Source organism: Ruditapes philippinarum, unplaced genomic scaffold, assembly GCF_026571515.1.
Source record: "Ruditapes philippinarum isolate M1 unplaced genomic scaffold, ASM2657151v2 ctg1385_1_1_1_1, whole genome shotgun sequence".
In the NCBI taxonomy this organism is placed as follows: domain Eukaryota; kingdom Metazoa; phylum Mollusca; class Bivalvia; order Venerida; family Veneridae; genus Ruditapes; species Ruditapes philippinarum.
In genome coordinates, this window is record NW_026854172.1 from 128,114 (window position 1) to 146,801 (window position 18,688).

Genomic DNA, 18,688 nt, shown 5'->3' on the forward strand with positions numbered 1-18,688 from the left:
TATTATTTTTTCTATATAATTGTTACTCATACCCAGAACATGTTCTAGTTAATATTGTTAACAATGGAAAAAGGTCACAATTTAATCAATCTTAAATTGATTTCTTTGTTTAAACTGTGAACTGTCTGTTCTATAAATAATGTCATGTATAATAGAGGTAATATTCAATGATTACGTAACAATATCGAAGATATCATTATACGGAGGTGTTGAGCAACATATCTAAACAATGAATAATTTCCTGATCTGTAGATGTCAGTGTCTTGGAATTAATTTCTTCATATACATAGTCACAACTGATAGATTTGTTGTTTATATATTAACTCATGACTGGTTAGCCTGTTTGTGTATTTCTGTAATTTGTTGGTACAGATTATCTATGGTTTCCCTGGAGACAAGTGTCATGTTGTTGTTGCCGTGGTTACTAGGTGGTGTAAGACCGATGGTGTTATATAGAGAGTTAATCAAGGCTGGCAGTCTCTCTCTACATTGTCTTCTCACCTCAACAGCTCTAACATCCTCACTGTCCTCCAGCTGTAATTATATAACAAACAACATGTAAATGTAGAAATTATATAATAAATATAAATAAATATAGAACATGGAATATCTACTGGTGCCTCTCCAGTGACAGTACAACACTATATAATCAGAGTGATATGAACTTCACTTTTTTGAATGTAAGTAAACTACAGAGCATAGCTTATTAAATTTAAAGTTTTTTCCCCAGTAATTTGCACAAAATGTGGAATATAACTTAAATGTGGTCATATGGGTAAGTTTCATTAAAGTATGAAAACATTGCCTGATACTTGTGAATCAAATCATCTAAAATTATTTGCACTGAGAATTTTGTAAGGAGATACTATTTTTCAATTCTGTCATGATCCAGTATTAATTTTGTTATGTTGGTTTGAAAAAAACTGCATGTGTATTTACCATTCTTACAATACATGATCCAAAATTGGTTACCTATATTGGATCATGTCAGAACATGGGTTATATGGGTCTGGAAAAACTGCATGAGTATCTTTAAGTACCTGGTTATTAGAGTCAGTACTAGTACTAGAATACAAAATACCTGTGGGAAGGCCTGTGTCACTCTGTAAACAGCAGTCTGTATTTGGTCCAATGACTCTAATAATATGGAATGTGGATCAGCTGAAATTATAAATTATCACATACATAAACAACACATTTTAATTACAATTTTATGGTCAATGGTAATATATATACAAATCTGGGGAAAAAAAACTTGTTTTTTCTTTCTAGACTTACTTCATTATCATTTACTTAAAATAAAACTATATGTGTATTTTGTTTTAATTTAAAAAGAATACCCTAGACACAAAGTAACTGTGACTGGATACTGAAAAGTTTAATATACAATATGAGAAATAAATTCCTCTACAATAAAAGCTTTCAATATGAAATAAAGGTATACACATACCTCTGGTCAGAAGTTGATCCCTCCTAAATGTTTGACTGAAAAACATGAAAAACAAACAACTATTAACCCTTGTTAACTTTATCATTCTATACTATCGAACAAAACAGTAATATCTGTACATTGGTTGAAACATATTTATTTAATTAAGCTCCATTGCGAAACAAGTTCTTTCAACTTATATCTTATTTCACTTTCGAGGCCTCTTCCTGGAACCAACCAGTATTGGTGTCATATGAAGAAACATAGTCGTGACCCGATTAGGGCTCGAACACATGATCCTTCAGTTGAGAGACAGACACCTTAACCACTAGGCCACAGCTGCCCTCTGTACATTATCTGTACATTAAAGAATTAATTAATAACCTGACATTTCACAGTATTCAGGAAGGTCCAAAATAGAAACCTGTCTTACAAAGTCAATAATTTACTAATTAACTGATATAAATAGAAAGATAGCATACCTATTTTCTAGGTCTGTGTCTGATCCAAGCCCTGTATCTGCTACACTACGAGGACTTGTGTTGCTATGGTTACCAGGAGACAGATGATGAGACAGTCCCTCCGAGTCGAGGCTAGACGTTAACCCAGCTGGTGGGCTGAGACTTTGAGCTGATGTTGACATTTCTGACCCTCCTGATATTAAATGACTGGTCCCTTCAGTTTGTTGATGTATGTGATCCCTGAGATATTGGGAACCAGACTGGAATGATTCTACAGGATCAGTGACTGGTACCCTTTTAGGAGATGCACTTTTTGTTGTCATGGTAACAGTACCAGCTGTATCTGTTTTATCTTTGGGAGGAATAGAATGGGAAGAACTAGATGACGTTGATGATGGACTTGAAAAATTTATTTGAATTGAAGAAGTTTGTCTAGAGTTTTCCCACTCTGGACTAACAGAGCGTTGCCTGCCTCTAAAGGGGCTTGGTGTTTGCTGTCTATCTGGATCTTTTACCTTATTATTCAATCTTGCTATTCTTTCTTTCACACTAGGAGAAGGACATTCGTCATCTTCTTGTGCTAAAACACCAGAATCTCTGAGAGAGTTTTTACTTTCAGCACAAATATCAGTGTTCAACCCTTTAAGTGGGTGAGGTTTCACACCAATTAGTTTATCACTATTTGATGTTTTAGCATGAGTTCTAGATGTATCACGTTCGCGTGGAATGTCACGTTCAGGTAAATCTTGAGGACTTGCCTCAAGTTCAAACCCAGAATTCACGTTAGAAGATGGAGCAGATTTTCTACGTAATTCTGCCGCTGTCATTTCAATCTCTGATGCAGTGCTTAGTATTGCGGGATCAGTTATTTCTCCTATATCACTACCAGTTAAACCTGATTCAACAGAAGAAAGACTTGATCTGTTTCTAGAAGGGGATGTTGATGAGGATCTCTTCTCTTTCTTCCCATCTAAAATTCCAGAATTACCCTTGAGAATATTTTTTGCCTCTTCAAATGTGAGCTCTGAAGTTCCGGTGGTTTTTCGTCTAGGTTGCTGAGCACGTTTCATAAATCTTGTTTCCTGTTTGGTTTTTGCTACATTAGTTACAGCAGGCGGAGGCATCAAATCGCGATCTTTACCTTTAACAACAGTTTTTGAATTTGTTACACTAGATGTGACTCGCTTGCTAAACCCTTTCTTATCATCTGTACTACTTTTATTTTCTCCTGACAATCTACTAGTGGAAGCAGCTCTTTTAGAGCTTTTTAATGCCGAGTTGCCCACTTGTGCCGGGCTTTTTGTTGTTCGAGTTTGTTTGTCACTTTTTCTATCACTGATAACATTATCATTTATATCTTGTTTACTTCTATCAGAGAGATCAGACTCCCGGGAACTACTCAATGATAACTTACCATCATCATCTGGATTTAATAAATTTGGCACTGAAGCAAAAGAGGTCATCTTTGATGTAGACCATTTTGATCGAGGTCTACGATTTGTGCCTCGAGGGGTCAACTCCTGCTCATCATCATCAGATAATAAATTAGTCATCGAGTTTGATTTTGATTTTGACAGATTACTGCCCGCAGATTTTCTTCTAGGTTCAGGTGAGATAACCGTGACCTTACTGAGGTTTGGTGTAGACAGTCTGGAGTTCTTTTTATATTCAGACATTTTACTAGAAGAAGGTTGTGGTCCAGTGGGTGTGTCTTTTCTTATTCTACCTTGTGATTTATTGGTTGATTTATCAGTAGGGGTTACCCTACCACCTGATCTGTCCAATGGTAATGTTCTAGGGCGTGCTGTAGAGGAAAGTGTTGTCCTGGAAGTTGGCGTCTGCTGATGTTCCCGAGACTTGGAGAAGTTAGAGGAACTCACTGAAACATAAATCAAGTAGTGACAAAATATGCAAAATTATTCTTTTTGCTACAAACTTATATAGCCTGTGATGAAAAGGGTAAACTTTATTTCAATAACATGACTTAATCCAAGCTGTTTAAATAAAACGTTGTGTATTTGTATGAAAAAATTTAAATATACATGTATAATATATTTGTAGAAATAGGAAAACCATGTTTAAAAATACAAATGTATATGGAATGATGTACCTGATGATGTAAAATAATCTTAATTGAGATAAGTTAGTACAAAAAAGTAAGGAATTCACCAAGCTTGGACAAATTTTTACAGAACACAAAGAGTATTTTAGTTATGTTTTAAAACATATGACCAGTTAAATAATGACTGCAATAATTTATAGAAAACAACATCTGTTGTAAGTACATGTCAAAATTTACACTCTAGTATTAGCTAATACATCAAAAAAATATATCAGAACAATTGCAGAATAGTTTAAAAAAATAAAAAACACACACAAAAAAAAACAAAAAAAAACACACACACAAGTAGAGTGGAACTCTGTCAAATGTATTCAGAAAGTTTCTCAAAATTCTATTTAACCATACCTCGGTTACCAACTAAAACCTTCTTACAAGCTAACTTTTCTATTCCATAACATAATGATCAAAACTTAATGAGAAGTTAACCAAAAACATCACTTTGTAGACCTGAACTTGCTACATAAACTAAAATGAAAGTTAACAATTTATAAATCCAAATATAACTCCTGAAAATGATGAAGAATCTGTATTAAACCTTGAAGCCAGTTATTACAATAATAATGATGATTATGAAACCCCAATTATTATATACATGTACTGATATATAACTGATATATATATTGATATATCACACAGTCAATGCTGACACAGACAATGAAGGTCCAATAAAATCTCAAGCATTCCCTATATTCATATATACAAGTAAGAGGCACACATAATGTTAGTGTCAATACAAGAATTCTGTTCACACATTATTATAATTATTACCAATACCCAACATTACATCACAAACATAGATATAATTGTCAATAAAGCATAAATAATATATGATCCTCGCCCTATAGTCATTAACATTTAAAGCTTAACCCATTATGATAAAAATTTTATTTCAAATGTTAAGTTACACTGTAAGCAGTTTCTGATGAATATCTACTATATATTAGTCCATTCCTATTTAGTCAGAACAGTTTGGGACTTTCCTTGAGATATGATGAATGGTTTTGTCTAAATTGAAAGATGTTCATGTCCAATCAAGACCTTTAGTGTGGTAAGAGTTAATTGCTTTACATTATTGGAACAGCAAAAGTGATTCTTTGTTACCGTTTAAATATTTAGCATGTATGCAGTGGGAAAGTTCAAAATTACATTAACAATTACAGTTAACCTTGGAATAAATAGATAACTTATTAACAATTACAGTTAACCTTGGAATAAATAGATAACTTATTAACAATTACAGTTAACCTTGGAATAAATAGTTAACTTATTTACAATTACAGTTAACCTCGGAATAAATAGATAACTTATTTACAATTACAGTTAACCTCGGAATAAATAGTTAACTTATTAACAATTACAGTTAACCTCGGAATAAATAGTTAACTTATTAACAATTACAGTTAACCTCGGAAAAGATAGTTAACTTATTAACAACCTCGGAATAGATAGTTAACTTATTTACAAATACAGTTAAACCTCGGAATAGATAGTTAACTTATTTACAATTACAGTTAACCTCGGAATAGATAGTTAACTTATTTACAATTACAGTTAACCTCGGAATAGATAGTTAACTTATTTACAATTACAGTTAACCTCGGAATAGATAGTTAACTTATTTACAATTACAGTTAACATCGGAGTAGATAGTTAACTTATTTACAATTACAGTTAACCTCGGAATAAAAAGATAACTTATTAACAATTACAGTTAACCTAGGAATAAATAGTTAACTTATTAACAATTACAGTTAACCTCGGAATAAATAGTTAACTTATTAACAATTACAGTTAACCTCGGAATAAATAGTTAACTTATTTACAATTACAGTTAACCTCGGAATAGATAGTTAACTTATTTACAATTACAGTTTACCTCGGAATAGATAGTTAACTTATTTACAATTACAGTTAACCTCGGAATAGATAGTTAACTTATTTACAATTACAGTTAACCTCGGAATAGATAGTTAACTTATTTACAATTACAGTTTACCTCGGAATAGATAGTTAACTTATTAACATAGTTAATTTATTAACAATTACAGTTAACCTCGGAATAAATAGTTAACTTATTAACAATTACAGTTAACCTCAAAATAAATAATTAACTTTTAATCATTAGATATATGAAAGCTCTTAAAAAGTATCAGCTGATAATTAGAAAATGTTAATGCAAGATGGAAAACAAACAATTGTGATTTTCTATTTTAAAGAAGAATCTAATATAACATCAAGTGCCACCAATTTCCACAAATATAGAATATAGTTCCTATAGTTATAAAGCATTATAGACTTCTGCACCTATAGATCAAAATTACACAATGGTGGGGTAGAGTCACTAAATACTGCCTGACTTGACTATATCTTTATTTACTTTCATTTGTTGGTACATATAACTTATTTTAACAAAATTACAAAAAAAATGTAAGGAGGAAAAAAACATATTAACATTATACAGTAATAGAAAGTCTTAATTTGTGATTATTTTTTTTTGTATATCTGCCAAAAATGTTCAAATCATGTTATATAGGGGAAACACTACATGCTGAACAATTTTCCATAATGCTGTTGGTCTCTAAACAACATGCTGTCGACAGTGAAACAATCATGCTGTCGGGCATAAAAACAGCAAGCCCTGTTGTAACTTTACCCCTGATTGTTACTCTCCGCTGATTATATTTAGGCGTATATGATATAGGAGCAGGTATTTTACTCCTTGTACATATCTTGTTATTGGTTATACTCTCTACTATAATCACAGTTGTCTGTTTACCAGATCGTTCCAATCGTTTCCGAGTTGGTAATTTGATTGGCTTCCCTTCAGGTATAGGGCTCTTTGGTAGGTCAAAGTTTGACCAGCAGCGACGGAGAGTTTTAGGCGTTCTAGGGCCTACAGTTAGCAATATGTTCAATTTAAAGCAACTATATAATATAAATTAAACCCTCAAATAGAAACAAAATAAACAGACTCTAATTTTGTATAAAATGACAAGTTATAGACTTTTATGTCAATGTATTTGTTATATATATATATACTATTTCAACAGTGACCTCAAGTAAACTGCAGAAGGTATGAATGTAAGGAATAAAACTCCTCTGTAACATGTATAAACTTGACAAACAGCAGTTCCTATCTATTATATTCATTGAAATAAGTCTTTTAATACCACATTTTCACACACACAAAAATGCGTGTATTACCCTAATGTCTATCAAACAAATGTCAAATGAAAGTAAATCTGCATAAATCCACACTATCCCCCCCCCCCCCCCCCAAAGTAGATTGATACATATTGAAAAAGATAAAATACTGTGATTTAAAAGTCTATAACTAGGTAAATGATGAAGGTAATTGAGTAAATTAAAATAATTTCCATGCTTCCTTTACCCCTATCATCTATTATACTACATATATTTATAAATTAGAAATAAAATCTAATGCAGGAATATAAATTTATTATCTACAAATAAAAATAATATATATACATGTGTATGTATATTCATTTTAACTCTATCTGGCCACACCCCATGCCAATAAACATCATGCTTTGTGAAAAAAATATCTTAAATTGTATGACACTTTACTGTTCGTCAAAATAAAGCTATATTGTATGACAATAAGAATGAATAACAATTACCGTACTTGAGAGTTTACATTAGGGAAAATAATTTATTGTGACAATAAACAATTGCATGAAAATGCGTAAGGTAATGTTTTGGTTTTTTTAAAAGAAGAAAACTTAAGCTTGAAGTTTTGTTTTCTGTAATATTTTTCAATGGAAATCTGACACAACAAATTTACTTGAAATGAGAAGCTTTGAATGACTTATCATCTATAATTAAGCACAAGACCTTTATGCAGGCGAACCGAATGTTCTCTAAAGCACTAAGTGGTAAAAACTGAAGAAAACAAGCATCTTTATGATACTGAATTAAGATAACAAGCACTTTCTGACAATGATTATGGATAGTATGCACCTTTAAATGATATTGTTGAACACAAGCAATTTGTGGCACTGACTTAAAGAACAAAGCACTGAATTTGGATACTGACTAGAAAACAAGCACTTAGTGATATTGACTGGTACAGTAGAAAACAAGCTCTCAGTGATACTGACTATAGAAAACAAGCACTTAGTGATATGGACTGTAGACTGTAGAAAACAAGCGGCTCAGTGATACTGACTGTAAATGATCAGAGTTATAAGGTAGATATAATGTATTACTTACTGGGCGGTGGGTCAGGTTGCTCTCTCAATCGTGATATAAGGTCGTCCGGTATATTATCATCACTACCCGCATCTGACTGACCAACCTATAAATATACATGTGTATAACATAGAGGTTTGAAGTGTAAACAGCTATATCTCTGCTGATTGCAGTTAGACAGTATGTTGCCATCTTTTATTTTCATTCATTATAAAAACAAATGATGTCTTTCAGCAAAATTTAAGTGTTTTCTTGTGTTTATATTTTTCTTTTTTTTCCAATTATGTACCATTTTACACTCTTGAATTTTTCACTTCTTGTTTCATGTCTAATAATATAGTAGCAAATAAGTTTAAAAAATAATTTCTCAAGAACATTTATGAAACGATAGCCGCAGCCACTGGATTTTTGTCACTAGAGTCTAAAATCTAAACTGCAATTATAAGATTCATTCTAGTATTCTGCCCTCTTGATGTATTAATAGAATCTATCATTGGGTTAGATAGAGGATAGGGAAATCCCAACCCGAGGGTGATCGGTTCCATCGGGAACGAGCCTTGGCGAGTTCCCGATGGAACCGATTGCCCGAGGGTTGGGATTTCCCTATCCTCTATCTAACCCAATGGTTGATTATTTTTCTCACTCACCTGAACACACAAATATCAGTGAATCTACTTGCTACGCCCATTACAACGTACCTAGTTTTGAAAAGGGGGCGGGGCTTAGGCGCCTGACTTTCTATGATTAAAAAGCATTATGTACGTCCGCAAAAAATTCTTCTGACAAGTTTGTGTGTGAAAAATTTAATGAAAATAAATTCATATGAGACCCCTCATGAAAAAGCAAGGTTATCATGATGAAACACATCGATATTAAAAACGGAAAGTGCCATAATATAAGTGTTTATAAGGAATTCAATCCATACTTCAATGGTTGACAAAAAGCGTTTACCGTTTGCAAAGATTTTTCTACTTTTTCGGTTATTTTGGCCAAATATTCAATTAAAATATATCAAAATGAGATTCGTCATCAAAAAGCATCGTTATCATAACAAAAAACATGAATGTTTTTCAGGCAAAGTGTCATAATATCCGATTTTACGAAGAACGTTTCGATATTTTAAAGTGTGCTGTTTTTAGTAACAGATCGTTATTGGAAAGGGCGGATCTAGGTAGAGTAGGACTCATTGCAGTGTGAAAGTTAATATCAATCTATTTTGATTCCGTAGACAATTTAATAGATTAGCTTACAAATTTTTAATACATTTTGACCTTTTGACGTTTAATTTTTGTTAAAATAGGAGTGAATCGCCTATTATTTAGAACTGCTGCACGTTGAGTGTGAGATAAGCCCATGTGAGATAAGATTTTCCAACACCGCTATTTTTAGTAACATTTAAGGATTTTTCTATCTGGTTAGTGAGAATACATTATCTTATACAAGCACATGTATATAATCACCTGTTGTAATGTTGGGGTGCTATCAAGCTTGGGGGAAGTGGGGGAGGTACGGGGTTCAGTGAACGGGTCATCACCGTCTGCTTCTGGGCTCTCCTGCTTCCAACCCATCTGTAAAAAAACGGAGATAATTGGGATAATGTGCTGCATGGATACAAAGTTATATTTTGTGTCTGAAATTATTTTTTATCCAATAAGATTGCAAATGAATTGTTACACATTTATTTACCTTGATAAATTGGCTTTTATTAATCTTCTACAGTTTCAACCACCGAATTGGTTTATGTTCACTTGCTTTTATTAAGCATTTTCAAAATTAAATGGTCAAAGGGCTGCCCCTAATGACCAATCTTATGTTGCAAATACCTACTATTAATACTCACCTACACATTATAATTTGTTATTTTCAAGTTTTATGAAATGAATATAACCAGAGAAAATGTATATGCAAAATAAATTATAATCTACATTAACACAGAAACCTTAATTATTGCTACCCTATGAAATTGTTAAACAAATTTTTTTTATGATTAATAAAAGAATATTACAAACATGTAAACACTGCTACATCCTTTGATATGTTATCTCAATAAATAAATGATGTAAAAAAACAAACTATGATAACTACTATACTTACAGCCATCAACATTTTCCTACTTTCATCCAGATTTCTGGCCATGTCATCTTTTCTTCTCTGTACTGACTGTAGATATAACATATAACATATAAATCAATGCCCCCACAACATCCGGGGCTCTGTTAAATTTAACAGTGCATAAGTGGATTTATCAAATGTTTAAATTTACAGAGCTTTGTGAAACAGGCCCCAGAACTATTTCATTTCAGAATCAATGACTTATTAATTAACCAGTTATTGATTAACTAGTAACTAACTCTAATTTCAAACAATTTAATCATCAATTATAAATCTTTGTTGCACTATGCCAAATTATTGAAATATATTTCATTCAATGGTCAAGTCAGTACTATATTAACTTGACATCAATAATTGATTGTAACAATTCGTTAACTTGATATCAATTTATTTACTTGATATCAATGGTTGACAGCAATGCTTCAACAAGACATTTAAAATTGAGTATAAGAATGACTTAACTTGTTATCAGTATTGATATAACAACAATTCTTTAACTTTATATCAACTGTTCATTACTTTGCTGTTAATTGTAACAATTCTTTAACTTGATATCAATGGTTGATGACAACACTATTAAACTGATATCAACTATCTATTACAGCTTTACTTTGACTTGAAATCAATGGTTGAATACATAACTCTGTTTACTTAGTTAAGTTTATACAAATTTCTTTTAGTTTGATAGTGTTGGAAGCTATACACTTATTGAAACACTCTCGATTCCGTTCCTGGAACCAACCAGTACTGAGCAATGAATTATAGTTTCTTGCTCAAGGAAACAATGGCTTGCCCCTGATAGGGTTTGAACCTACGCGCTCAGAAATCCTTAGATTACTAGTCCGACGCGTTAACCACTCGTCCATGCCGCTTGATATCACTTATGCACTACAGCTTTACATTAACTTGATATTGATCAATGGTTGAATACATCACTTAATTAACTTGATACAATGGGTTGAGAAAAACATTGCAAATTAGTTTTGTTACAACACACAAATCTTAACTGATATCAATGTATCAATGGTTATTTTAAAACAAGAGACCAAAACTATATAATGTAACATATGTACATAAACTAGTTAAACAGTTAGTAAAAACACACAAAATAACTCAAACTTTTAGTAGTAACATACTCAAAGACATTATATATAACATGGAAAATGTAGTAACAATGCCTGAAGAAAAATGTGTAAAAGTGTAAACAGAAACAAAAAGCTGAACAATGTGCTAGTGAAGATATTGTAACAAGGGGGATAACTCATTAAATGTACATACATTCTGATCTTTTCCCTAATCAATAAAATCAAATAACTGATGGATAAATAAGGATAAAAGAAAAATCAACATGACATTAAGATTGGGAAAACCATCATATATAACTTGTCTAAAACGAAAGATAATCACAAAAACTATTTCATATGATGCAATACACTATGTTAAAATGGGTTTGAGGATAGGAATGTGCATATATGTAAAAAATGAGTAAATTTAAAAAATGACCAAAACAGAAGCAACAAGAGCTGTCCGTAAGACAGCGCGCTCGACTTTTTTATTGCTTGCCAATAAAAAAAGTTTTTGCAGTAAAAGGCAATACAAGAATCTCTGTATTTTTAAAGTGAACTAGTTGTTTGATACCCTTGAATATTACAGCAATGTTTATATGACATAATTTATGGTAAAGTGAACAAGTGGATAGGAATGAATTTTTTTAGATTTTTTAAGTTTTTTAGTGCTTGCCTATAATACAAAACATTGACAGTTAAGGGCCATAATTCAAATAAAATCTTTGACAGAATTACCTTCTCCTGGACATGTTTGGGAATCATGATTGTAAACAAGTATTCCAACTTTCAAATTAATATCTCAAACAGTTCAGTCAAAAAGTGGACTGGTACTAAAAACTTAACCAAGATTCTAAGTCGATAAAAGGCCTTAATTTTTAAAACAAATCCTTGACAGAGTTACCTTCTCTTGCGTACAGATGGGGGTAATGATGTGAAATAGCATTAAAAGTTTCAAAGCAATATCTCAAAGGGTTAAGGCAATAAGTGGATTTTACCCATATTCAATGTATTTTCTAAGTCAAAAAGGGCATAATTCTGTCAAAAACCTTGACAGAGTTATGTCCTCTTGTCTGTTGATGAAGGTCGTGATGGTAAACAAGTATGGTCAGTTTCAAAGCAATACCTCCAATGGTTTTTGAATAAAGTGAGGTGGTACAAAAAAACTTAACCAAGCTCAATACACTTTCTAAGTCAAAAAAGGGCCATAATTCTGTCAAAAACCTTGACAGAGTTATGTACTCTTGTCTGTAGATGGAGGTTATGATGGTGAACAAGTATGGTAAGTTTCAAAGCCATACTTGTAATACTTCTGAAATAAAGTGGGGTGGTACGAAAAACTTAACCAAGGTGTGACGCCAACGCTAACGCTGACGCCGACGCCGACGCCGGGGCGAGTAGGATAGCTCCCCTTTTCATAGAAAAGTCGAGCTAAAAACTGGGATAAAATCTCTTCAAGAAAATGTATATATTGTTAAATCAAGTATACATTGGTAGTTTCATCAAAAAGCTTGGTCTTCCTCCAAAACTTCAGTAAATATATCCCAAATATACAAATATATATAACTATTGGCCTTTTAATCCAGCTGATATACATCTAAAAATATCTCGCACCAGGATATCAAAATAGCTTATACATCTCAAATAAATTTATGCAATCTTTCATAAAAAAATACAAAAAAGCCCAAAATTCTTGTTTTCTCTAATGCAGGGTCTAATAAAATCTATACGATCAATTCACCAACTGAAATTAAACTCTAGTCAACTTATATAGCATCAGGGAGTTAACCAATAAATACAAGATTATAATTTTGAACATTCAAAAAGTTTGTACCAGTTGCCATTTGTGGAGAAGACCTCTTAGCTGGAACAAACATTATTACAGCATAATAAATCTGCTGCTATAAAATTTTAATAACAGAAAGAACTCAGATATCCTCAATTTATGTAAAACTTTCATACAATGATTTATGCATATATAAGTGACATTTTGCTTTCAAACAATAAATCATTCAATCAAACCATTAAGAATGTTAAATCCATTTCTTAATATCCATTTTATAGAAAGTTTACAAAGAAATTTATCGAAAAAATTATGTTTTCAATGAGAATTTGACAACAAAAAAAGAAAGACAGAAAAAAAATACTGAGAAAATTAGAAAATTTTCTTACAAAAAACAACAACATAAAACAGTGAAGTCAACCAAACATGCAAACTCAAAAATGTCTCTCCGTGTTACACTCCATATTCAATTCTTTATCTTATATACTGTTAAACAGTTATATTAATCACATCTACCAGGCTGTGTGTAGATTAACTGGATACACAACACAACAACAATGTGGTAAAATACAACGTGAACAAATATTAGAAGAATCTTACACCGGCTGCCGGTATAGACCGGAATATCTAGCTCGAGGGTAACTGTTTACAGCGGTAACGAGGCTCTGCCGAGTTTCCACTTAACAGTTACCCGAGAGCTAGATATTCCCGTCTGTACCAACAGCCGGTGTTTGATTCTTTTTCTTGCATACAACATGTCAATTATTTTCGGAACAGAAATTACGAAAACTGATATTCTCATTACGCACTTTTTTCTTATAGTAGCGTATGGACATACAACTTCATTCATAACGAAAAATAACGTCATCCTAAGAACGCGATTCATTCATTAAAGGCGCGTGTCAATGACGTCATTTAAAACATGCGACTTGTCTAACATGGGGGGTGTAAGACAGAGTTTTCTAGTACCGGTGTAAACAGTAGATAATCCTGTCTGCTATGCAAGAAACAATGTGCTATTTCACATAGAAGCTGCACAGTTAACCAAACACTCGACACATATATCAGTACGACATAAACAATAGGTGATCTTAGTGTAAATCAGATATGGCTTTATCCATATTTTTATCCATAGTTTTGATCTGATTTTCACAGCAAACATACAATATGATATAATATACTTACGTCAAACCAGTTGTCTTGTCTCTGTATACTGCCATATGGTCCCTGATTCCTGAAAACAATTTGTAAAATTATCACTATATATATCTTACAGACAGACAAACAGACAGACAGACACATGATGGTAAACCTATGGTAAAAGTGGGTGATTTTTTATGGGTTTTAAATCAAATAGATCTTGTTAATGTCAAAGGGTGACTTGTCAGAATTACTGATGGAAGGAGACCTCAGACTCACTTGATGCCCTGCCATGGATGGTGTAACGCATGAGCGGGACTTGAGTATTACCAGTAACCTTCCATAAGCTAACGTGATAGCTTCATCACATGAAAGAATTCAGAGTCTCTGGCTGGATTCTGTTGTATAACATTTAGGCGCAAGTGATTTTAAGTGATCTGCTTATACCAGCAGTAACCAGGTAAAAGTGCCAGGTGAGAGAGTACATCCGTACCAAAATCTATACAGCAACATTTTGATATTAAAATCACTCAAACTATGATTTTGGAAACATGAAACTTTACAATTAATGTTGAAATTTCAAATTCAAGGGTTTTTCAAGACTACAATTATTTTACTCTTTTTTTTTCTTGGACAACAATACAGCAACAATACAACATAATACATAATATACCTTAGATTAGCTGCCTGTGATTTAGAGAGGAATCTGGCTGACAGACTTTGACGAGAGTTAATGCCCCCTGTAGCCGGGTTAGATGCCATCTCTTCTTCTAGTGTATCCAAACCCTTCACAAACTTATCTGTCGGTAACCCCGGTGTAAAACTTAGGTTCTCAAATGTGTCTTTTAAGAACTTTTCCTAGAAGAAATAATCATCTAATTTGTACAACTTATATCAAAATATGCAACAGTTACATAAATAAACAGCATTAAAATATTGAAATGATGACGATAATTAAAACTTGAGCACAATGTCTGACATTTATCTTACGATCAGATATAATTTAGAACCCTATTTCAAGTATTAATATGCATTTCAGAGAATACCTTTAATCTTTTACCATATATATGGGAAAACCATAGATTAATAACAAGTATATAGTTATACCCTATTTTGTGATTTAGGGATATCATCCATCGGTGTACTGGGCATAGAATCATCTTCATCATCTACATCTTCTAGTGATACTGGATCTGTTGTCTCAGAATCTGTAAACATTTATACTGTATTTACATTATGTTAACTACAACAGATTTCCAATATGTATACTGTAAAATATACTGTTTTAGGTATGAAATATATTACTTTAGCATGAAATATACTACTTTAGTACGAAATATATTACATTAGTATGAAATATATTACTTTAGTATGAAATATACTACTTTGGCATGAAGTATATTACTTAGGTTGAAATATATTACTTTAGCATGAAATATATTACTTTAGCATGAAATATATTACTTTAGCATGAAATATATTACTTTAGTATGAAGTATATTACTTTAGTATGAAATATATCACTTTAGCATGAAATATATTACTTATTACCTTAGTATGAAATACATTACTTTAGTATGAAATGTATTACTTTGTTATGAAATATATTACTTAAGCATGAAATATATTATTTAAGCATGAAATATATTACTTTAGTATGAAATATATCACTTTAGTATGAAATATATCACTTTAGTATGAAATATATAACTTTAGTATGAAATAAACAGTCTAACATCACCAGTTTATGAATACACTCACAGCAATAAAATCATATCATAAAATAAAACAGATCACTTGCTACAGGAAATAATAATTCACATACTATTCCTTCACATCTCTCATATAAATATATTCAAAATATCCCCTCATCTCTAGAGTATAAAACCTCCTTAATATAGAACATAATATTATTATATATATGTATAAGACAATTTTAATGCCATCATATATTATAACCTATGACAAACACTGTATGAGTCAATGAGAAAATTCCCTTGTGTTTCTATTACCCTTTTATTCACATTCCAGTTATCTCAGTCAGCTAGAGGAATCTCCAATACTTGTTGTATTGTATGACGGGCTGATCTAGATCAATACTCTAACAGAAATGTGATATATGAAATATAAAAAGTTTAAACCCACCTGCATCTGGATTGCTGTTCATTGATATAGAATGTCTCAGTTGATGTGATGTACGATCAGAATTCAAACCAGCATCAAATACTTGATATGAACTGAAATTATACCAAACATATATATAGAGATACAACCATGAAATACATATAGAGAAAAACTGTGGTAAAACTCAAATAGTCAGTAAATCAGCTAAAAATGCACTGTTATTAAACTGTCACATATTTTAAAGTTTACAATGCAGAACACTTCAATGTTAAATGAAGTGTTAACTTATATTTTTAGCATTATTACTGTGAACACCTTTATGACATTTCATCATTCTGTACCTTGAAATAATATATAAATGGTGATGTTAAAATTGATTCAGACTTTTTCAAGTATAGATATATATGGACGTTAACTGTAAGTCTACAAAAAACATATCCCCTCTGCTAAACTACAAAAATATCCACTGAGGGTATCAAAACTACAAACAGTACATTTGAGCCATATAAGCCATATACTTGTCTACCTTTTTACTAAGTAGTATTTACAATGGCAGTTTTTCTCCAAACTTTTATCAACATGCCTGTGAAAACATCACTGGTAAAATTCCTTTTATAATAAACATGAAGTTTTTCATTTAGTGAAAATTCAAGCATATTTCTGTATTTATCAACTTAATCATTTATCCCAACAAGTATGAGAAGTAGCACCAAGATATAATAAATATTGTAAGTCTCACCTGGGCAGTGTATCAGAACCATCACTCTCAGATGGAGGGTAGTAAATAATCTCTGTCTTATCCTGGTCATTGTCATCACCCTCAAAATTATATAACTGAAATAAACACACCCTCAAAATTATATAACTGAAATAAACACACCCTCAAAATTATATAACTGAAATAAACACACCCTCAAAATTATATAACTGAAATAAACACACCCTCAAAATTATATAACTGAAATAAACACACCCTCAAAATTATATAACTGAAATAAACACACCCTCAAAATTATATAACTGAAATAAACACACCCTCAAAATTATATAACTGAAATAAACACACCCTCAAAATTATGTAACTGAAATAAACACACCCTCAAAAATATATAACTGAAATAAACACACCCTCAAAATTATGTAACTGAAATAAACACAACCTCAAATTCTACAGCTAGAATATCTAAAATAATCACTCTTTCAAAACTGTTGAACTAAATTCTTTCCTACCATCAAAACTTATACGAAAATGAAACTGAAATCAACTTACTCTTTCAAAACCTTACCTTTTAATGAATAACATACATTCTCCATGGATTAAACATGAAACAACTGTAAAACCCTGAAGCATCCTGGATAATTATAATTAATTACGTAATTTAATCAATTAATGCAACCCAAAATTAACATTATTTTCAATATCAAACTGCACAAGCAAACAAAATAAATACAGTTTATGAAAATTAAATTTCAAAACAATTATGTGTATTTACAACATGTATTTGTCATTAAATACTTTATTCCCCCCACCTCAACAATTACACTGTACAGTTAAACTTACGTCATCCCATGTGACATCGGACTTCTCTTGAGTGTCCTGTTTTACAAATGTTTTAGAAGATACAGGTAGAAAATCATCATCATCTTCATCATTGTTAATGTCATCAAATATCACTGGCATATTCTGGTTATAAAAAAAAATAACATAATTTTAACATTCAATTAATTCAAATTTATAATACAGTAATAGTGTTTATACAACAAGGAAAGACAAAACTGTTTATATTATATACCATTTATTCATTTATTTATAGAACAGATATTTACACAGACTTAGCTAATTGTCATAGCAATACATAAAACTGACATTTAAAAAGAAAATCAGACAATGTTCTATTATTTATTCATTTTCTTGTAATTTTGATATACATATTCAAAGGCTACAAATCTATTCTTTAATATCAAATCTAGATTTTACTTTGGTTAAGTCAAAACAGTTTAAATCATATAAAAATTTAAACTCCTCTTGCTAAAAGAAGACAAATGGTCTGATATCATCATTGTGCATTACTGCAAACACAACATGACAACATTGAAAATGAATCATGCTATAATAGGTAAATAGGTAAATATAGTTAAGTAGCAAATTTAAGTATACCCCTACAGGCAATTCACATATTTTGACCATATAGCTAGACCTCCATGACAAATCTAATATTTCTAATTTATTTTCTAGGCCTA

General features: G+C 31.4%; 1 protein-coding gene across 1 annotated transcript in view; it reads right to left on the reverse strand.

The window, feature by feature from the left end:
• Positions 1 to 315: 315 nt before the first annotated feature.
• Positions 316 to 18,688, reverse strand: part of LOC132739248 (mitogen-activated protein kinase-binding protein 1-like) — a 76,815-nt gene continuing 58,442 nt past the window's right edge. Inside the window, exons 22-35 of the mRNA XM_060726912.1 lie at positions 18,009 to 18,131; positions 17,187 to 17,281; positions 16,469 to 16,560; positions 15,431 to 15,531; positions 14,997 to 15,181; positions 14,369 to 14,417; positions 10,319 to 10,384; positions 9,685 to 9,792; positions 8,246 to 8,330; positions 6,789 to 6,905; positions 1,912 to 3,769; positions 1,451 to 1,485; positions 1,082 to 1,161; positions 316 to 534 (exon numbers count right to left, since the gene is read on the reverse strand). Of these exons, the coding sequence (XP_060582895.1) occupies positions 325 to 534; positions 1,082 to 1,161; positions 1,451 to 1,485; positions 1,912 to 3,769; positions 6,789 to 6,905; positions 8,246 to 8,330; positions 9,685 to 9,792; positions 10,319 to 10,384; positions 14,369 to 14,417; positions 14,997 to 15,181; positions 15,431 to 15,531; positions 16,469 to 16,560; positions 17,187 to 17,281; positions 18,009 to 18,131 (3,204 nt within the window). The 3' untranslated portion in view covers positions 316 to 324. The remainder of the gene's footprint in view (positions 535 to 1,081; positions 1,162 to 1,450; positions 1,486 to 1,911; positions 3,770 to 6,788; positions 6,906 to 8,245; positions 8,331 to 9,684; positions 9,793 to 10,318; positions 10,385 to 14,368; positions 14,418 to 14,996; positions 15,182 to 15,430; positions 15,532 to 16,468; positions 16,561 to 17,186; positions 17,282 to 18,008; positions 18,132 to 18,688) is intronic.